This window comes from Scyliorhinus torazame, chromosome 29 (genome assembly GCF_047496885.1).
Source record: "Scyliorhinus torazame isolate Kashiwa2021f chromosome 29, sScyTor2.1, whole genome shotgun sequence".
NCBI classification, from domain to species: domain Eukaryota; kingdom Metazoa; phylum Chordata; class Chondrichthyes; order Carcharhiniformes; family Scyliorhinidae; genus Scyliorhinus; species Scyliorhinus torazame.
Genome location: NC_092735.1, coordinates 35710758 through 35733912, shown reverse-complemented (window position 1 = coordinate 35733912; position 23155 = coordinate 35710758). Strand labels below are relative to the sequence as shown.

At 50.9% G+C, this 23155-nt stretch overlaps 1 protein-coding gene across 1 annotated transcript in view; it reads right to left on the bottom strand.

The window, feature by feature from the left end:
- The window catches only part of cacna1ia (calcium voltage-gated channel subunit alpha1 Ia), a 229704-nt gene that overhangs the window by 194297 nt on the left and 12252 nt on the right, over positions 1 to 23155 (bottom strand). The window contains 1 exon segment of the mRNA XM_072492567.1: positions 13015 to 13112. Within this exon segment, the coding sequence (XP_072348668.1) occupies positions 13015 to 13112 (98 nt within the window).

The following is a 23155-nucleotide window of genomic DNA, read 5'->3' as shown; positions in this document are numbered from 1 at the left end:
CCCACAATGTACCCCATTCACCTCCCCACCCTCACCCACACTGTACCCCATTCACATCCCCACCCTCACTGAACCCCATTCACCTCCCCACCCTCACTCGCACACACTGTACCCCATCCAACTCCCAACCCTCACTCACACTGTACCCCATTCACCTCCCCACCCTCACCCACACTGTACCCCATTAACCTCCCCACCCTCACCCACACTGTACCCCATTCACATCCCCACCCTCACTGAACCCCATTCACCTCCCCCACCCTCACTCGCACACACTGTACCCCATCCAACTCCCCACCCTCACACACACTGTACCCCATTCACCTCCCCACCCTCACACACTGTACCCCGTTCACGTCCCCTCCCTCACACACACCCACACACTGTACCCCATTCACCTCCCCACCCTCACTCACCCACACTGTACCCCATCTAACTCCCCACCCTCACCCACACTGTACCCCATCCAACTCCCCACCCTCACACACACTGTACCTCGTTCACCTCCCCTCCCTCACACACACCCACACTCTGTACCCCATTCACCTCCTCTCCCTCACACACACTGTATCCCATTCACCTCCTCTCCCTCACACACACTGTATCCCATTCACCTCCTCTCCCTCACACACACTGTACCCCATTCACCTCCCCACCCTCACACACCCACACTGTACCCTATCTAACTCCCCACCCTCACCAAACTGTACCCCATTCACCTCCTCTCCCTCACACACACTGTACCCCATCCCACTCCCCTCCCTCACACCCACCCATACACTGTACCCCATCCAACTCCCCACCCTCACACACATTGTACCCCATTCACCTCCCCACCCTCACACACACTGTACCCTATTCACCTCCCCACCCTCACACACTGTACTCCGTTCACCTCCCCTCCCTCACACACACCCACACACTGTACCCCATTCACCTCCCCACCCTCACCCACACTGTACCCCATTCACCTCCTCACCCTCACACACACACTGTACCCCATCCAACTCCCCACCCTCACACACACTGTACCCCATTCACCTCCCCACCCTCACACACACTGTACCCCATCCAACTCACCACCATCACACACACTGTACCCCATTCACCTCCTCACCCTCACACACACTGTACCCCATCCAACTCCCCACCCTCACACACACACTGTACCCCACCAACTCCCCACCCTCACACACACTGTACCCCATTCACCTCCCCTCCCTCACACACATTGTACCCCATTCAGCTCCCCACCCTCACACACACACACACTGTACCCCATCCAACTCCCCACCCTCACACACACTGTACCCCATTCACCTCCCCACCCTCACACACACTGTACCCCATCCAACTCCCCACCCTCACACACACTGTACCCCATTCACCTCCCCACCCTCACACACACTGTACCCCATCCAACTCACCACCATCACACACACACTGTACCCCACCAACTCCCCACCCTCACACACACTGTACCCCATTCACCTCCCCTCCCTCACACACATTGTACCCCATTCACCTCCCCACCCTCACACACAGACACACTGTACCCCATCCAACTCCCCACCCTCACACACACTGTACCCCATTCACCTCCCCACCCTCACACACACTGTACCCCATCCAACTCCCCATCCTCACACACACTGTACCCCATTCACCTCCCCACCCTCACACACACTGTACCCCATTCACCTCCCCTCCCTCACACACATTGTACCCCATTCACCTCCCCACACTCACACACACACACACACTGTACCCCATCCAACTCCCCACCCTCACACACACTGTACCCCATCCAACTCCCCACCCCCACACACACTGTACCCCATTTACCTCCCCACCCTCACACACACTGTACCCCATTCACCTCCCCTCCCTCACACACATTGTACCCCATTCACCTCCCCACACTCACACACACACACACTGTACCCCATCCAACTCCCCACCCTCACACACACTGTACCCCATCCAACTCCCCTCCCCCACACACACTGTACCCCATCCAACTCCCCTCCCCCACACACACTGTACCCCATCCAACTCCCCACCCTCACACACCCTCGCACACACTGTCACAACCAATGCTGCACCATCTCATGGAGAAGGGAGCCACTGCGCATGCGCGCGTTGGCGCCGGTGCCCTGTAGGGGCCAGAATTGCTGATCCTGAGGCCGTGTTGACGCCGTCGGGAAAGCGACGACGTTTCCAACAGCATCAACACTTAGCCTCAGGATCACAGAATCCCACCCTCTGTACCCCTTCCAACTCCCCACTCTTTCTCTCCCACACACACAGACACACAAATACTACCCAATTGAACTCTTCACCCCCTCACTGGGCTTGGATTTCCACAGGGGTGCCTGACATTAACTTGATTTGCCTCCTGGATATTGTCAGTTCTTAAGTCCAAACACTAACGTCACACCTCAGTTGTCTACCCAATGTTTCTGCATGATTAACCCACCCATAATCTGTTTACTTTGCACTTTGAGGTTACATCTGACTCACTGCCATGTCTTTGTGATGCCTTTTCACAACCTGATGGAAATGACCTTTGAATACTATTTAGTACTTAACGCCTCTTTCCTGCAATTTGAAGCCATTTCCAGGCTATTAAACCCATTATCACGGGGTTTGAAGGACTTCAGAAGAATCTGACGAAGTTGGGATTGTTCTTGGTGCTGAGGAGGTGAAAGGGCGACATTCTGAACGTGTTCAAAGTTCTGATGGGTTTTTGATGGCTATTCACTGGCACGAGGATTGTTAATCAAAGGACAATGATTTAATTATTTAATGATTTAAGATCTGTGGCAAATGTTGTGGCCAGGCGTTTACTGCCCAAAGGATGATATGGAAACAGATTTGGTCGTAACTTTAAAATGGATTGGATAAACATTTGAGAAGGGAATGACTGTAGTTTCTCCCCCACGTAGTAACCGTAGGCATATTGAACATTTTAAAACTGAGATAGATATTGGGTAAAGATATCAAGTAGATGGTGTTAAGATAGAAATCAGCTATGGTTCAATAGAATGAGGGGACAGCATCTCACCTGCCATTTCCAGAGAATCCCGACAGTGCAGAATTAGGCCATTCGGCCCATTGAGTCTGCACCGATCCTGCGAAAGAGCACCATATCTAGGCCCACTCCCCCGCCCTATCCCCGTAACCCCCGCGCAATGATCATGGCCAGTCCACCTGACCTGCACATCTTTGGACACTAACGGTCAATTTATCATGGCCAGTCCACCTAACCTGCACACCTTAGGACTGTGGGAGGAAACCGGAGCACCCTGAGGAAATCCACGCAGGCACGGGGAGAACGTGCAGGCTCCACACGGACAGTCACCCGAGGTCGGAATCGAACCTGGGACCCTGGCGCTGTGAGGCAGCAGTGCTAACTGCTGTGCCGCGCCGTACCTGTCTTTTAGCCCACAGCTTTCCAAAGTTTCTAGAATTGAGTTCTTTCGTCTTTGAACTTCATTTGAACTCCACTTTGCTTTGCAGAATTCACAACTGGAGGGACGCTCCCCCGCCTCTCCATCATATTGGAGTATTCGGTGACGATCATTTCACAATGTAGACCGAGCACCATGGCTTCGACTCCTAGCTGTGTGCAGCGGAACCTGCTGCTCCACCATATTGGAAGGTGTGCACAGTGTGATTCCTGACTAACTTCCATCGAGCTGAATTCACAATCTCCCAACTCCAGGAATAAAGGAGCCCTGTAGTATTGCCATATTGAATTGTGAGCTTAAATTGCAGGACGCTGTGTCTGAAAATCCCCCTGACAAGGTTGGCGGAGTCCCGTTGCTCCTCCATATTGGTCTCTTTTCTCTTGCAGATGGCAAAAACGGGGCGATGTTACCAAGATTTATTTGTTAAAATAATTCGGAAATGAGAAAACGCTTTCTTAAGCTGTTATGGTCCGAGCATTCTATTCATCCCTTTAGAAAGTAATCATATCTTTGATTTTTGTTTGAAAAAACATGATTCTTTGGTGCAAACTGAGCAATTCTTTGAGCAGCCGCTAGTCTGTATGGAAATTACACTGGAGAAACAGGCTATTCGGCCCTATTGGTCCGTACTGTTGTCCATGCTCCACACAAACCTCTTCCCACTCTCTTCATCAAACCATCCTTCTATTAATTTCTCAATCATGTATTCATCGAGCTTCCGCTTAAATGCGTCAATACCGCTCTCTTCCACCACTCTCCGTGGGAGCGGGTTCCACATTCCCACCACTCTCGGGATAAGGAAGTTGCTCCTGAATTCTCCATTGGATTTATTAGTGACTCTCTTCTTTTATTCACTCACAGGATGCTGGTGCCGCTGGCTGGGCCAGCATTTGTTCCCCATCCCTAATTGCCCCTCGAGAAGACCAAAAGACCATAAGACATAGGAGCAGAATTAGGCCACTCGGCCCATCGAGTCTGCTCCGCCATCCAATCATGGCTGATATTTTTCTCATTCTCATTCTCCTGCCTTCTCCCCATAACCTCTGATCCCCTTATTGATCAAGAGAAGGTGGTGGTGAGCTGCCTTTTTGAACCTCTCCAGTCCCTGTGGTGTAGGTACACCCACAGTGCTGTTAGGGAGGTAGTTCCTGGATTTTGAACCCAGCGACAGTGAAGGAACGGCAATATATTTCCAAGTCCGGAATATTTCTTTATTTGGGCTAATCATCTACCCACTGAGTCCCTCTAGAATTGGAAAGGCTTCCATCAGGTCACCTGTTTACCTTCTCTTTTGTAAAGAGCAGAGACCTATCCCGTTCAGAGTTTACACCGAATGGATGACAGACATCTGCTCATACCCGTACCGCATCAACTTAAGGATCTGGGATCCGGGTAGCTGCCAGCCAGCCGTTTATTGTCAAACAAATTAGATCCCGCTTTGCAACTTTGGGCAGAAGTGAATATCTGGATGCATTTCTGTTCTGAAGAAGGGTCATCTTGGACTCAAAAAAAGTGAACTCTGATTTTCTCTCTGTTGGGTTCCCCCACCTCTTTCTGCTTTTCTTTGAGATTTCCGTCATCGCAGTACTTTCCACCTGTTGTAATCTGCGTTTTGTCGAGGATGATGTTTGAACTCAGGGTGCTAAAGAGGGTGGGTGAGACATGTTCTGGGGTCTAGAGAGCTAAACCACGAGGGCACGCTTGAAATTCCCAATGTGGAGGGGCCGGCGTTGGACTGGGGTGAGCACAGTATGAAGTCTTCCAGCACCAGGTTAAAGTCCAACGGGTTTGTTTTGAAACTCTAGCTTTTCCAAGCACAGCTCCTTCATCAGGTGAATTTGGCGCAGTGCTCCGAAAGCTAGTGATTCGAAACAAACCCTTTGGGCTTTAACCTGGTGTTGAATTTCCTGAGTTTAGGAGATTGAGGGGTGACCTGATTGAGGTTTTTAAGAATTCAGCAGGGTGAAATTGGTTAAGTGACTGTCCCTGGTTGAGAAATCTTCACATTAGAGGAGGCTGTTTAGCAGCATTTCTTCACCAGAGGTTAGTGGAAGTTCTGGAACTCCTAACTTCAAAAGACAATGAATTACATGGTTCATCTGAATCGTTCAAGATGGAGATCGAGATTGTTGGGTTATGGTACAGAGGCATAGGGAGAAAAGTCAGGGAAATGAGGTTGAGGACCAGGTCAGCCATGAATTGATTGAACAGTAGAACAGGGCCTCCTCCTTCCCCAACTGCTCCCACAGTCACAAAGATGTGCCGGTTAGCTGGATTGGTCGTGCTGAAATTGCTCCTTTGTGCCCAGAGATGTGCAGGTCAGGTGGGGCTATGGAGATAGGGTGGAGGAGTGGGCCTGGGTGAGGCGCTCTTTCAGAGGGACGGTGCAGACCCAATGGGCTGAATGGCCTCCTTCTGCACTGTAGGAATTCTATAATTCCATGAACAATGAAACAAGCAAGTTGCATCAGCCATGAAGGATAGTCATCACTCTGAGGACAGGATGTAAGATGGAAGTAATCAACCGATCTGCGATTGTCGGGCCCAATGTGGATGAAGTCTATTGGGCAATGCACCCACAATGCAATTGGCACACGGACAGGAAAATAGCGCCACCATGTGAGAGAAACCTCAACACCGCCAGTTATGTTAGTTCAGAACCTTGGACAGCGAACAGCAGCCAGCAACTGAACTCAAACAGAATGTGTGTCTGAATGGAGCATTCACATTTCACTGGCGGCTGAGGGAAAGGTTTAGAGGCCTTTACAGGGAGAAAGGAACAGAAGGGTTTGCTGATAGGCTGAGATACAGCCCGCACAGACCAGTTGGGCTGAAGGGCCTGTGTCTATGCTGTTTACTCTGTAACTATGCCGCACTGTGCGCAGGCAGAACAATGCACCGAAGAATGGTCAAAGGGATTGTAACTCTGTTTCTCGCTCTCTCCTACTCAGCATTTCCAACATTTTATGTTTTTATTTGAGCTCAAATAGTTTTGAGCTTTGGTGCCAGGATTACATGGAATAGACAGAACAGAAAGAGGCCATTCAGCCCCACTGGGCTGTGCTGGCATCTGTTCTCCACCTGAGTCTCCTTTGGGTTTCTGTATTCAGGATGTGAACCTTTGCTGCCCATCCGTTACTGCCCTTGGACGGAGCGGCTGGCAAGGCCACTCACGGTTAGGAGTCAACCTCATTGCTGTGGGGGTGGGTCTGGAGTCACGTGTAGGCCAGACGGGGTTAAGGGCGGCAGATTTCCTTTCCCAAAGGGACACTAGTGAAACAGCTGGCTTTTTTGCCACAATCGATGATAGTTTCGTGGCCACCATTACCGAGATTCTCTTTCGATTCCAGGGGCTGAATTTCTCCGATTTGAAGACTAAGTGCTGACGCGGCATGAGAACAGCGGCGTTTTACGCCCGAAAAGGGCGCCAAAGCTGCACCGATCATCCGTCAGGTGGGGGGGCTAGCAGGCATGCAGCGCCTGGCTTTACCTGCAGGTATGGATGGAGAATTGCTGGGTCCTTGGCCGCATATGCGGACGGCAGCGACCTACAGCGGCCGCGCGGCGCAACATGGTGCCGGCCGAGTGCAGACCCAGCCTGCCAAAAACTGCCCCCCTTTGACCAGGCTCACCACCCCTGGACCACCCCCCACCAGTGCCCCCAGCCCCCGGCAAAGTCCCCCCCCCCCCCCCGGCCGCGGAACGGCTTCCACCCGGCTGTAGCGGTGCTGGACTCAGTCCACAGCCCCAACGCCGGGTTCACGAAAATAAATGGAATGAGTGACCCACACTGTCGGGAACTCGGCCCATTGGGAGCGGAGCATCGGGGGGGGGGGGGGGGGGGGGGCTTCAGGTGACGTCCTCGGGCCGGCGTACTCTGCGGGTCCACCATTTTGGAGGGGGCGGAGCATCGCAAAAGCGGCACCGCCCCCCGATTGCGGCACAAACGGGGATTCTCCGGCCGATCGCCGAACACAATTCGGGACTTGGAGGCGGGAGAATCCCGCCCCAGATCTTTAAGCTGACTTCAAACCCCACCAGCTGCCAGGGTGGGATATGAACCCAGAGCATTAGCCTGGAACTCGACCGGCCCAGTGACAGAATCCTAATTGGCAGAGTGCGGAGAAAGACAGAGCAGTGCTGGAATAATGCAGGTTAACACAGTCCTGGAGCATTCTGTCCAAGGCTTCAACATGCCATTTGCTCAGTTAAGCTGTCACGTCTGGGTGTGAAAGATGTATGATAAGTTATACCTCTGGACAACATCATGCAGCGCAAACAATGGAAAGGTGCAGCAAATATTTTTTTTAAATCACAAACTTGTACAGTATTTATTCGGTGTCTTATCACACATCTCAGAGATACCTCTGTGTAGCAGTTTGACCACCAGTGGTTGCTGTTACATTGGCAAAGGGGGCAGTCCATCCTGGTCCCAAAACTTGCAATGAGATGAATGACTGTGCTGGCTTCTAAAGAGCTAAGTGGAGCTAATGGGATAGCACCAGCAAAGAGGTAGCGCAGACATGATGGGCTGAATGGCCTCCTTCTGTGATGTTTGATTCCATCCCATGGTTTTGTCCATGCAATCAAAATTCTCATAATTTTCAGCACTATTAAGTCTCTTTTTAACCGTCTCTGTTCTAAGTATAACCATCTCCACCCCCCCCTCCCCCCCACCCTCACCCCCAAACCCCGGTGATATTCTGGAAAATCTCCTCTGTACCCTCTCCTAGGCCCAGGCATCCTTCCGACAGTGAAGTGCCTAAGGACTGGACTCGATAGTCTAGCTGAGGTCAAAGCTGTGATTGATAAAGTACTGACTTGGATAAAACGGGGATGCAGAAGGAAAATCCCCCCCCCCCCCCCACCCCGTGCACTGGCTCCTCATTGCCCCCCAACAAGATTCCTTCAGCATTAAACCGGATTACAGTTCCTTTCCCTCATCGACACAACAAACATAAGCCCTCCTGTGGGCACAAACAAGATTTCTGTATTCGAGAACTGTGATGCCGTCGCTGGAAGAAGTATGGGGGATGAAGTGCTGCGTAATGGAGCTGATACAGAATAAATCAGTCACTTTCCTTGCCATGGCTGCCATTGTGGTCTGGAAGGATCTTTTGATCATGATGCCTGTTTAAAGTGAATAACTGAACAGTTGTAATCTGTCTTGTGCGTGATATGCACCGATAGTGATTTTACGCACTTTGAATCTTTAATGTAAAGTAATATTTCTACCCATTGCTGGGAAAGGTGCCTAAACATTTCACAATTAACTGCACTGAAGGAAGAGCGGTTGCTTTCATTTAAACGAATGGACAGCCATTTCGTGCACAGCTCGATCCCAACAATGAGTTGGTACGTCCGAAAGACAGTACCTCCGTTTGTACCGTGCTCCTTCAGTACTGGAACCTGGGAGCGTCAGCCATGATTATGTGCTTAATAGGTTGTAAATCTTCAGGAAGAAGGGCAGCACGGTGGCACAGTGGTTAGCACTGTCTGCCTGACGGCGCCGAGAACGCTGGTTCGATCCCAGCCCCAGGTCACTGTCTGTGGGGAGTTTGCACATTCTCCCTGTGTCTGCGTGGGTCTCACCCCCACAACCCAAAAAAGATGTGCAGGGGAGGTGAATTGGCCGCGCTAAATCGCCCTTAAATTGGGGGGGGAAAAAAAGCATTGGGTACCCTAAATGTATTTTTAAAAAGTAAACCTTCAGGCATTCCCTACCTCAGAGAACTACGGGCATTCAATTGTTGAGTATGCTCAAGATGGGCGGCGCGGTAGCACAGTGGTTAGCTCTGTCGCTTCACAGCGGCAGGGACCTGGGTTCGATTCCCGGCTTGGGTCACTGTCTGTGCGGAGTCTGCACGTTCTCCCCGTGTCTCCGTGGGTTTCCTCCGGATGCTCCGGTTTCCTCCCACACGTCCCGAAAGACGTGCTTGTTAGGTGAATTGGACATTCTGAATTCTCCCTCTGTGTACCCGAACAGGCGCCGGAATGTGGCGACTAGGGGCTTTTCATAGTAACTTCATTGCAGTGTTAATGTAAGCCAGTGACACTAATAAAGATTATTATTATTATTAGAGAATGACTGATCTTTGGCCACCAAGGGATTGAGGGGTCTAGGGAGAGTGCGGGGAAGGGGAATTGAGGTAACTGATCAGCCATGGCCTTATTGAAGATCGGAGCAGACTCAAGGGGGTTGCCACTTATTTCTTATCTTGAAATGAAATGAATGAAAGTCGCTTATTGTCGCAAGTAGGCTTCAAATAAGGTTACTGCGAAAAGGCCACATTCCGGCGCCTGTTTGGGGAGGCTGTTACAGGAATTGAACCGTGCTGCTGGCCTGCCTTGGTCTGCTTACAAAGCCAACAATTTAGCCCTGTGCTAAACAGCCCCAATTCTTCAATCTCTGGAAATAGCCTCCTGACTCAGAGAGTGTGTCACCCACTGAGAATAGTCGGCATTAGCAAAGGAACGCTAGGTGCAGAAACTTCCATTTTGTTCATCATTTACTTAGACATTTGCCCTTTTAAAATGGTGGGCGGGCAAATATTGTGCGTGTAAAGTGTGAAAATACTGAGAGCTAATCCTCAGCTTTATCCATTCTGTGGTCAGTTACCGAATCCCGTTATTCCTGTCATATCTGCTGATCTGGTGAACATCAATGGAATCCTGAGCAGATTGATCTGACGAGGTGGGCTTCTTATCTTCCTTCAACAGAACTGTCTAATAGTTCAGAGAGCAAGCAGTCATTAAGTGTGATGTTATCATTTCCGGCTGCGCAGAGACATTTCTAACCCTGATTGATAACTCTACGTGGACCATTCAGATTCTGCAGGCTGGCATTTCTCCAGGTAACTTCCTGTGAAAACATTACTGATTCCAAACTTGTGAACATCCCGATCGATTTTTCGTCTCGGTCCTATTGTAAACTAAGTGGCAGCCTTGTCTCAGTTGGCAGCGCAGCCACCTCTCCATTAGGCGGTGCGTTCGAGTCCCACTCCACGGACCCCGTTGAAGGGCTTGAGCACTAAACCCAGCTTGACATTCCCCGTACTGAGGGCGTGCTGCGTTGGCAGAGATACCCCTTCCTGATGAGATGTTAAATGGAGGCCCGGACTGTCCTCTAAGACAGATGGAATATACCTCACCGGATTAGGTTGAAGAGAAGCAGGGGAGTTCTCCCCGATGTCCTGGCCAATATTTATCCCTCAATCAACGTCGCTAAAGAAAGAGATCAGGGTTGGAATTCTCTGACTGTTGGATTCTCTGTACCCAGCAGCTGACCACCCCCGCCCACGGGTTTCCCAGAATCGTGGGGCATCTCCAGTGCAAAATCCCATTGGCAAGCAGCGGGAATAGAAACTCCCGCACCAGCGAGCAGCCAAGAAATACACGGCTGGCAGGAGCTCAGCATAAATCGATTGCCTCTTTTTCCCGAAATTACAAAAGTGTTTAAGTTCAAAAGACTTCAAAAGTATTTAATTGGCTGAAAACGTTTTGAGATGGCCCGAGGTTATGGAAGGCGCTACGTAAGTGCAAGTCTTCCTTTATATTTCTTTGTGGGATTCCACCAAACCCAACTCTCTTCCACTGAATGAAACCTTGAAGGGCCAAAGCCTTTGTACAGCCTCCCAATCTGTGGAATTCTTTACCGCAGAGAGCTGCAGAGGCTGGGCAGTTAAGCATGTTCAAGGCTGAGACAGAGAGGGAATCGAGGGTGATGGGGGTAAGGCGGGAAAGTGAAGTTGAGGATTGTCACGTCAGACCAGTCGTGATCTCATTGAACGGCGGGGCAGACTCGATGGGCCGAATGGCCTACAACAGGTGAAATGAAATGCTGAGGGCTAGAATAGTGTTGAAACTGGACTTTATTATAATCCAACAACAATCGCACTGTTGAAACCCCAGAGAGGGGTTTTTCGTCAGTGTTTCGAAACGGATCCAATTCAGGGTAGACATGTTTTTACATGAAGGAGAGTTTTTGATGGATGTCACTGCACAGATATGCTTCATTTGTAAACTGGCTCTTAATTATCACTTCAAAAGAAAATTAACAAACTGTTTACCTCGGCTCCAAATATTAAATGACAGGTATTTCTATACGAGTATAAAAATAGTACTCCTAATTCAAACCTTGTCTTGTCTATATGTAAATTGTTACATTGCTCTTCAAACAAAATATTAAAAAAACATGAATTATTTACAATTATTTGAGGGCAGCTCAATAGCAACAGAAGATGGAATTATCACACAAGTCAGGTTGCCTGTAATCTCTGACTAACTTTAGCAATCGCACTTTAAGCAGTAGCAAAGGAATGCCAAGAATTTCATCTTGGCTCACACAAATCACTGGATTCTCTTTCTCTGTCTGCAATCTTCCCGCTAGCACGAAGCAATTGAGCTCTGACTGACCCCGCCGCCCGCTAAAAGGGACTGTCAACTCATTATAGCCCACCTTGCACCGTCGCACATAATCCAAATGATCCCTAATGTTTCAGTTCTCCCACAAATCCCCCCAAAATATGGCGTTTTCCAAGTTTCAGCAGATGATTTTCCAACATTTATTATACGATGCCGACTGAGTCTTTGAAAGCCAATCTCCCTACCTTCTAAACACCCCAGTGCTTCGCAAACTCTACCCAGAAGCTTGGTTTGAAAATGGCCATCCATTGGGGCCCAGTCAACCGGAGAGAGCCAATCAGAGCGGCAGACCGTGAACCTATGACATTTTGGGTCAATAGCTTCTGCTGTCCAGCCGAGCTCGGTGGGGCCAATTATATTGGTAAGATTGGACATTGCACCTATCATTTTGTTTGGCGCCCAAGTCAACCTGAATTTATGAGCATTTGGGAACTGACATAACTGCTACATCAGGCAGCCACATGTAGGAAATTCACTCTTTCTGTGCATGGAACACAATACCTATTGCAATAATAACAACAACTTGCATTTATACGGTGCCTTCAGCAGAGTAAATTATGTCAAGGTGCTTCACAAGTGCAATTATCAGTCAACCTTGGCAGAGGGAAGACGGTGGCATAGTGGTATTGTCGCTGGACCAGAGATCTAGCATAATGATCTGGGGACCCAGGTTCCAATCCCACCACGGCAGGTGATGGAACTTAAACTCAATTAAATATATGGAATTAAAATTAAACCATTGTCGTAAAAACACTTCTGGTTCACTTCAGGGAAGGAAATCTGTCATCCTAACCTGGTCAGATCCACAGCAACTCTCAAGAGTCAATTAGAGATGGGCAATAAATGCTGGCACAGCCATTATTGGATGCCCACGTACATGAATGAATAAAAAACAATAGAGAGGTTTAGGGAGGGACTTTCAGAGTTCAGGGCCCAGGTCCCTGAAGGTCACTGAAGGCACGGCCGTCAATGGCGGAGTGATGGGAATCGAGGGATGGTCAAGAGGCCAGAACTGGGGCAACACAGTGATTTTTGGTGACGGAAGGTAGGAAGCCTACCCTGGAAGCGGCAACAAGTAATCCGAGTGACGTTGCGGAGTTGGGCGTCAAACACTTACTGGGAACCCGGTTGATGGCTTTCAGCGGCCTCAGGACACGGACCGTCCGGATTGCAGAGAGGCTGACGTTCTGTAAATCAAGCGAGTACTCCACCATTCTGTGGGAGGCAGAACAAGACACAGAGTCAGCAAACGCACAGCACCGTTCACAACCTGGGGATGTGTTTTACAACCAATGGCACACTCTTGTGGTGAAGTCAGTGTTGTGGTGCAGGATTTGCCATTTCTACACAGCAAGCTGGAATGCGATCAATGATCTGGAGAGGGCAGGGTGAGCAGATTCAACAGCAACTTTCAAAAAGGGAATTAGATACGTACTTGGGGGAAAAATATCAAGGGGCTATAGAGAAAACAAGTGGGGCCAGTGGGACAGTGGCACAGTGAGTGGTTAGCACTGCTACCTCATGGCTCTAGGGACACGGGTTCCATTCCGACCTCGGGTGACTGTGTGGAGTTATCACCTTCTCCCCGTGTGTGCGTGGGTTTCCTCCGGGTGCTCCGGTTTCCTCCCACAGCTCAAAGACGTGCAGGTTAGGTGGATTGGCCGTGATAAATTGCCCCTTCGTGTCGAAATGGTTAGTTGGGATCATGGGGATAGGTAGGGTGCTACTTTGGTGGGTTGGTGCAGACTCGATGGGCCAAATGGCTTCCTTCTGCACCGTAGGGATTCCATGATCCTTTCAAAGGCCTCGTACCAGCCTCCCCGAACAGGCGCCGGAATGTGGCGACGAGGGGCTTTTCACGGTAACTTCATTTGAAGCCTACTTGTGACAATAAGCGATTTTCATTTCATTTCAATGCGCTGAATGACCTCTCTCTCGGCACTGTATGATTCTAAGTGTAAACTTTTTAAATTTTGTGCAATTAGGATATTGTTGCTGTTTACAAATCCTGCCCTTGGCAAATTTCTTCCAGATTCTGAATGTTGTTAAAACACAGCCTTTGGCAATGGAATGCAATCAAATCTAACCAACCTCCTGCTCTCCACAGGAACACATTTAATTGTCTCCCAAACCCCTTGCTTCAAATGAACAGTCGCCGTAGGAAGGATGTGGAAGCATTGGAAAGGGTGCAGAGGAGATTTACCAGGATGTTGCCTGGTATGGAAGGAAGATCTTATGAGGAAAGGCTGAGGGACTTGAGGCTGTTTTCGTTAGAGAGAAGAAGGTTAAGAGGTGACTTAATTGAGGCATATAAGATGATCAGAGGATTGAATAGGGTGGACAGTGAGAACCTTTTTCCTCGGATGGTGCTGTCTAGCATGAGGGGACATAGCTTTAAATTGAGGGGAGATAGATATAAGACAGATGTCAGAGGTAGGGTCTTTACTCAGAGATAGTAAGAATGCCCTGCCTGCAACAGTAGTGGACTCGCCAACACTAAGGGAATTCAAATGGTCATTGGATAGACATATGGAGGATAAGGGAATAGTGTAGATGGGCTTTAGAGTGGTTTCACAGGTCGGCGCAACATCGAGGGCCGAAGGGCCTGTACTGCGCTGTAATGTTCTATGTTCTATGTAACATGCTCAACAATAACACCCAAACCTTTTCAGTCCCAGTGTCTCCTGACTTCCCGAACCAGGAGACACGACCAGTTGACAGGACAGAAACATTCCATTCAGACAATCGGAAAAGAATTGGATAAGCATCAGAGAGAGGGAAGCTGCAGGGCTGCGATCGGAGGAAGGATGGGGGACTATCTGCATTGTTCCTGGAGGGCTGGCAGAGACACATTGGGCCGAATGGCCTCCTTCTGCACTTCAATGATTCAATAATTTTATGAACTGGTTTATTCCAGTCTTTATGCCCACTCAAGGCGCTAATCATAGAATCCCTGCAGTGCAGAAGAAGGTCAGTCAGCCCATCGAGTCTTCAAAGGAGCACCCTACCTAGACCCACTCACCCGCCTTATCCCCATAACTCCGTCTAACATTTGGACACTCAGGGGCAATTGATCATGGCCAATCCACCTAACCTGCTGGTATTCACAGACAGGCCGCCGCTAACAGAAGTAATGATCAAGACACCCTCTCCATCACGCTGAATCTGGTTATTTACAGTGAGATTAATGGGGCTGGGAGTGGGGCGAGCAGGGGGTGCACAGGAGGTCAGCTTCATTTCCCAGTGCCGCAAGAGGATGGACGACCTTATCCAGGGTAAGTCTCTCCGTGGTCGCACTCCAAAACGTCAGAGTCCATGACAATGGCAAGTCCTGCCTCGCAGCCCCCCCTCCAACAAGTCCTGCCTCGCAGCCCCCCCTCCAGCAAGTCCTGCCTCGCAGACCCCCCTCCAGCAAGTCCTGCCTCGCAGCCCCCCCTCCAGCAAGTCCTGCCTCGCAGCCCCCCCTCCAGCAAGTCCTGCCTCGCAGCCCCCCTCCAGCAAGTCCTGCCTCGCAGCCCCTCCTCCAGTAAGTCCTGCCTCGCAGCCCCCCCTCCAGCAAGTCCTGCCTCGCAGCCCCCCTCCAGCAAGTCCTGCCTCGCAGCCCCCCTCCAGTAAGTCCTGCCTCACAGCCCCCCCTCCAGCAAGTCCTGCCTCACAGCCCCCCTCCAGCAAGTCCTACCTCGCAGCCTCCAAGACCCCACTAACTACCCCTCACCACCAACGCATTCTCACCCTCCCACCCTACCGTCTCCCTCGTTCCCCTCTCACACTTACAATTCTTTTCTCCCATTCTCAGGATGCAGATATCCGACTCCACAAACCCCACGTTATCCTGGGCATCCCCCTCCCTCCACCCCTCCCTCCATCCCCCTCACTCCATACCTCACCCTCAATACCCCTCTCTCCATCCCCCTCCCTCCATCCCCCTCCCTCCATCCCCCTCACTCCATACCTCACCCTCAATACTCCTCCCTCCATCCCCCTCACTCCACCCCCTCCCTCCATCCCCCTCCCTCCATCCCCCTCCCTCCATCCCCCTCCCTCCATCCCCCTCACTCCACCCCTTCCCTCTATCCCCTTCCCTCCATACTCCTCCCTCTATCCCCCTCCCTCCATCTCCCTCCCTCCATACTCCTCCCTCCATACTACTCCCTTCACCCCCTCCCTCCATACCCCTCCCTCCATACTCCTCCCTCCATACTACTCCCTCCATCCCCCACCCTCCATACCTCTCCTTCCATACCCCTCCCTCCATACTCCTCCCTCCCTCCATGCTCCTCCCTCCATCCCCCTCCCTCCATCCCCCTCCCTCTACCCCCTCCCTCCACACCCCTCCCTCCATACTCCTCCCTCCATACTACTCCCTCCACCCCCTCCCTCCATACCACTCCCTCCACCCCCTCCCTCCATACCCCTCCCTCCACCTCCTCCCTCCATACCCCTCCCTCCATACTCCTCCCTCCATACTCCTCCCTCCATACTCCTCCCTCCATCCCCCTCCCTCCATACTCCTCCCTCCACCCCCTCCCTCCATACCCCTCCCTCCACACCCCTCCCTCCATACTCCTCCCTCCATACTCCTCCCTCCATCCCCCTCCCTCCATACCTCTCCCTCCATACCCCTCCCTCCATTCTCCTCCCTCCATCCCCCTCCCTCCATACCTCTCCCTCCATACCCCTCCCTCCATACTCCCTACTCACCCGCGGCTCATTCAGAGCTCCTTACTCCTTCCTACCCTTAGACACCTTCACTCCTTTGATCTCCCTTCTCAACCTCTTCTTTCCCCATGACACCTACCTCCACCCTTATTCCTTCATCAAACTGAACTCCCTCCCCCCATCCCAGCTTCATCCCCCCCGACACCTTCATACCCCCCCTCGACACCTTCATACCCCCCCTCCCAGCTCCCACCCAAACCTAACCTTCCTCACCTCCCCATCCGAAGGCCCTGACGTAAGCGAAGTTGAAGCTGCCGCCGGAGACCTTCCGAGAGGCATCATGGACATGAGGGACCCCCCTCTCTTCCAGGCGAGGACCTCCTCCGGGGTCTGGCAGCTTCAGGACCTCTGTCCTTCCGCGCAGATGCCCGTGATGTGAGAAAGACCCTAAAGGTGAGTCCCGACTTTGGCACAACACATTGGTGCAGGCGTGTTCTAGACTGCCGTGTTTTCCGACTGCCGTGTTTACCCCCTGCCGTAATGGTGAATCAGGTGGCGGGACGCACATGTAACCTCACAGTCTTCCCAACTCGGCCTCTGTTAGGTGGCATCCTCAATCCCCACTCAATCCTGAAGTCACATCCATCCAGGAATGGATCCCCCAGTTACGCTCCTTTGTAATATGGCGCATTGTCAGAGCATTTCCAACACCGTTTGAAGACATTCAGGAGCCTCACAAAGCACCAACAACACCTTGCTGTTGTCCAGAATCTGACCTTTTATCCGAACGCACACTGCCCACTCTTCCTTCTCAACCAGGATGCATCTGGGCTCATATCCCAGGATGGAGTCTCTGAGGGAGCTGCATTGTCAGAGGTGCCGTTAAGACAAAGTCCTTGTCCGTCTCTCTCAGGTGGAGGGAAACGATCCCATGGTCCCACACGGAAATGGGGGAGTTCTTCCCCCATATCTCTCAAACCAATGCTGACAGATGATCACATTGCTGTTTGCGGGGGTTTGCTGCCCGCAAATTGGCTGCCACCCATTAGAACAGCGACTGGGTTTCAAAAGGACTTTGGGATGGCGTGCGGCTGTGAAAGGTGCTACAGAAATGAAAGCCTTTCTTACTGGAATAGTGCAATGGAAGGTGAAGGCAGCCAGATTCCGGCAGAGGTCTGCTCCCCAGGGACGGAACTGGTTTGATTTTGTAGGTTTTCAGACACTGGTATTGCAAATGAGGACTTAGTAATGCCCACAGCTGAGCGGTGAGGATTCCAGAGGGCAGCAGCTGCTTTGAGGTTTATTGAGCTGGATTGAACCGTATTAAGGTTTCAGCTCATTTCTTTCTGAAGGGAAGATTGTGTTTTGTTTCGGGAAGCTTGCAGAGAGGGGAGGCATTCAAACCAGTTTTGGCCTCGCCGCCTCACACAAGCTCACAAATGAAGGCCCTTAGATTTCAGATCATGGACTGGCTCCTCGCGGGAATGAGACGCAGCACAATAACAGGGCCTCCCGGTGCTCCGAGCAAGGTCACCTTCATCGCGAGAAACCCCAGCGTGCGCACTCAGATCACAGATTCCAATTCCTGATCTGTCGGCCCGGTTAACATCTCACATCACTCGCGCCGGCCGGCGCCCCAGTCCTGCCGCCTCGGGGCAAGCGTCTGCCCGCGTGGCAGAGTGCCCCTCACTCTGCCATCAAACCACCGCTCATTGGCCAACGCGGGCGGCCCTGTTTGCATTCTCTATAGGGTTTGATTGCCAGGACATGTGGGCAGGCAGCAAGGATCCAACACCTCTGGGGGAGGGTTTTGGGGGGAGGAGCGGGGGTGAAAGAAAGGGACAAGAACAAAGGACAAGGGAGGAGGCTGGAAAACCACAAGTAGTCACGTATTACTCTAGTGGAAAAGGGTCAAAGTATCATGCATACGTGCCCTGGTAGTGATTGGATATTGTAACCACATGTGTGTGCCTAGAATGTAATGAAGTCATTCAGTTGTGTGTATGGAAACACACAATTGGATAGAGAATAAAAACTGCGCATCTTCCTCATTGGCAAACACAAATGAACGCTTGTCTGCAAAGCAGAATAAGAATGACGTATAGTAGTTGATTGGGAAGCTTGTGCGCCATGGCGTGGCGTGGCACGGTGGCACAGTGGTTAGCACTGCTGCCTCAAAGCATCAATAACCTGGGTTCGATTCCGGCCTCGGGTGACTGTCTGTGCGGAGTTTGCATATTCTCCCCGTGTGTGCGTGGGTTTCCTCCGGGTGCTCCGGTTTCCACCCACAGTCCAAAGATGTGCGGGTTAGGTGGACTGGCCGCGCTAAATTGCCCCTTAGTGTCCAAGGTTGTGCAGCGGGTACGGGAATAGGGCAGGGGAATGGGCCTAGATAGGGCGGTCTTTCGGAGTGTCGCTGCAGACCCGATGGGCCGAATGGCCTCCTTCTGCACGGAAGGGATTCTATGATTTTAATAACTGCCCTGAATATGCTTCAATAAACCAGGAACAAGTAGCCTGTGTCTGGTCTGATCTCTGTGGAAGGGGAGGGTGCTGGATGACCCCTCCCCACTTCCAATCTCAAATCCTTGACCCGCCCGTCCTTGTGGCTAAACGACAAAAAGCCGAACCCAGGCCTGTGGGAGGTGGGAACGCTACCCCCTGGGGAGACCCCTAAAAGAGGCAGAAACCTATCAGGAAATCCACAATGAGGACACTCCCTCCTCCAGCCCCGCCACCTCAGCTTCATAATGTTCAAGACGTTAGCGTGGGGGATTCTGTGATGGGGCAGTGACCCTCGGGGGGGGGGGTGGGCGCGCTCATTAAAAAAAAAACCCAGACAAGCTATTCAGCTGCGGCAGCATCACAGTCGAGCCTCTTGCCGCTGTCAGCTGAAGCTTCACACCGCAGAATTCCTGAGACTATAGAGGGACTGCCCAGCGATAGGGAGATGGAGCCCGAGGTTATATTCCTTCTTCTGATGCTTATTTCTCTGCCACTCCCCGCCTGAGATCAAAAAACACCATGCGGAACGAGCGTTATTTTTATAGTTATTTCTGACAAACTGCTCCCGTCTGGTACTGCGTGAATCATCTATTTCTCCTTGCCAAATCTGAGAGGTGCTCAATATAAACCCAACAGAAACCGGCACTTCAATTCTACCTAGTTATTCTCAAACTCTTTCTCTCCATCATTCCATTCATTGCGTCCAAACTCCGAGATTTCTTGTCCGAGAGATCTCCCTAGATTACCATTGGGATTACCAAAGTCATTGTGTTGACATTGTCCCAAACCCTTTTTTTCAATAAATTTAGAGTACCCAATTATTTTTTTCCCAATTAAGGGTCAATTTAGCGTGGCCAATCCACCTACCCTGCACATCTTTTTGGGTTGTGGTGGTGAGACCCACACAGACACGGGGAGAATGTGCAAACTCAACACGGACAGTGACCCAGAGCCGGGATCGAACGCTTGTCGAATGAAGAGCTTGTCGTATGAGGAGCAGTTGAGGACTCTGGGTCTGTACTCATTGGAGTTTAGAAGGATGAGGGGAGATATTAATAATCTTTATTAGTGTCACAAGTAGGCTTACATTAACACTGCAGTGAAGCTACTGTGAAAAGCCCCTAGTCGCCACATTCCGGCGCCTGTTCGGGTACACAGAGGGAGAATTCAGAATGTCCAATTCACCTAACAATCACGTCTTTCGGGATTTCTGGGAGGAAACCGGAGCGCCCGGAGGAAACCCACGCAGACACGGGGGAGAACTTGCAGACTCCGAACAGACAGTGACCCAAGCTGGGAATTGAACCCAGGTCCCTGGAGCTGTGAAGCAACAGTGCTAACCACTGTGCTACCGTGCTGGCCATCTTATTGATCTTACTGAAACTTGCAGGATACTGTGAGGCCTGGATAGAATGGATGTGAAGAGGACGTTTCCAAAACAGAGATGAGGAGGAATTTCTTCAGCCAGAGGGTGGTGAATCTGTGGCACTCTTTGCCGCAGAAGGCTGTGGAGGCCAAATCACTGAGTGTCTTTCTGACAGAGATAGATAGGTTCTTGATTAATTAGGGGATCAGGGGTTATGGGGAGAAGGCAGGAGAATGGGGATGAGAAAAATATCAGCCATGATTGAATGGCGGAGCAGACTCGATGGGCCGAGTGGCCTAATTCTGCTCCCATGTCTTATGGTCTCGCAAACCGCAGAGCTCAAGGGCAATTAGGGATAGGCACCGCTGGTCGTTAAGCGACCCCCGACATCCTATACAATAATTTTTTTAAACGTCAATGGCGGCAAGGGCATGGGAACACCACCACCTGGAAATTCCTCTCCAGGTCACTCACCACCCTGACTGTATCGGCCTTTCCTTCACTGACACGGGGTCAAAATCCTGGAACTCCCTTCCTAACAGCACAGTGGGTGTACCTACACCTCAGGGGCTGCAGCGGTCTACTTCTCAAGGGCAATTAGGGATGGGCAATAAATGCTGGCCCCATGGCTGAGTAAACTAAATCATATTGTTGTGTGGGATCTTGCTGTGTTTAAATTGGCATTTTCGACATTGCAACAGTGGCTACACTTTTAAAAGTACCTCGTTGGCTGTTAAGCGCTTTGAGAAGGCTGCTGGTTGTGAAATGAGTTCTCCACATACAAATCTTTTCTCCATTTTGAGCTGAATGAATAGTTTGCCAAAGTTTTTCAAATAAACTTTCCGTGCCAAACACACGAGTGACGATGAGGGAATGAGCCAGGGGTATGTGAACACACTCTGATAAGAGCTGGGTTTTTAAAACAAAAGCGACCAAGAACCTGTCATTCACCACTCTCATTTCCTCTTCCCCAGATTTCCCCAACAGATCTCCTGTTTGGTGTGGGATCTTGCTGGGTAATGTACTCCAGGACCTCACCCAACCGAGTGAGCATCACCTTTGAGTCCCGGCGATGAGTACCAGCCTACTATTCAACTATGGGGGGCAGTGTAACCGGCCCTCTCTCTTCGCCAAAACATAGACTTTCCAATCGGGGTTCACTGGAGAGTGACTGACTTTACAGCGCCCCCCCCCCCCTCCGCCCCGGCACTGCTCCTTACCCCAGGACCCCTAGCGCAGGTTTCCCAGAAGAATTTCCGAGCAGAAACTTCATATTCCTGGCGAGGGGCGGTGCTGTCCTGCTAAAAATAAACCAACCAAATCGTCTCGATCCCTGGAATATTCAGAACACAACCAAAGGACATTGGGGGGGGGTGACTGGATTTGAATTTTGCAACTGGGAAGAGAGGGTCTAAGATTTGAAATAATACTTGATCTCCAAGAGGTTAAACCAGTGAGCAGCACGGCAACAGAGTGGTCAGCACTCTTGCTTCACAACGCCAGGGACCCGGGTTCGATTCCCGGCTTGGGTCACTGTCTGTGCGGACTCTGCACGTTCTCCCCGTGTCTGCGTGGGTTTCCTCCGGGTGCTCCGGTTTCCTCCCACAAGTCCCGAAAGACGTGCTTGTTAGGGGAATTGGACATTCTGAATTCTCCCTCTGTGTACCCGAACAGGCACCGGAATGTGGCGACTAGGGGCTTTTCACAGTAACGTCATTGCAGTGTTAATGTAAACCTACTTGTGACAAGAATTATTATTATTTAAAAGAAGGAGAAGGGGAGAGAAGGATCTGCTGATAGACTGAGATGAAAAGAGGTAGCAGAAGGCTCCTGTGGACTATAAATACCACGGAGCAGATGGGCCGAATGGCCTATTTCTGTGCTGTGGGCTTGATCAAATTCTCCATAATTGTATTGGTGACTGGTTATGTCAAAACACTAATTCCAAATGACTCCAATTCTACACCTGCCCCTGTAGAATGAGCTGACTCTCGGCACCTTCCTTGCATAAACAGTCTGGCTGTCAATAAAGTTAAATTGTCCCAGTGATTGCCTCAATTATCTTTATTAATACTCCAGTTATTAAACACAACATGACACCTGTGAGACAGCACCGAACAGCTTGAGGCGGCAACAGGTTTCTCTCAAAATGAATAGGTCATATAACCTTGTCACTTCCCCTCTCGGAGAATCTTGCCTGAATTCTACGTAAATCACTCCCTCCGTGCAAAAATGGTGCGCTCTGGGCTGGGCCCCTGCCTCCGTGCTGCTTCAATCTGAGTCCACCGTTCTTTCAGTCCCCGAGCTGGTGCCTCCAGAATGTGGTGCTGTCTTAAACAATCAGTATGTCTTAAGGGCTGTTGCTTGGTTATGGAGGAAGGTTCCTTCTGAATCAAACCAGACTGACAAAGAAATCCAGAAATCGTCCCTTCGGCACTCAAATCTCTGCTGTCAGGCACCAGGAAAGGGCAGGACAGAATCCAGACCGACACTTGCAGTGTTTGTCACGTATAATCTTTCAGAAATGGCAAAGTGAATTACTGAGCAAACGTTCCAACGCACGTTAACACTGCACACTTTCGTCTGGGGTTTTTGCCCCCCCCCCCCACAAAGAGTGGACCTCGTCTTTGGGTATGGACGTACGAATGGCGATTCCGCTCAAGCCCCTTAGGTAGGGTCGGCACCTCTTGCTGGATGGGCGTCATCATGTGATCATAGAATCATAGAA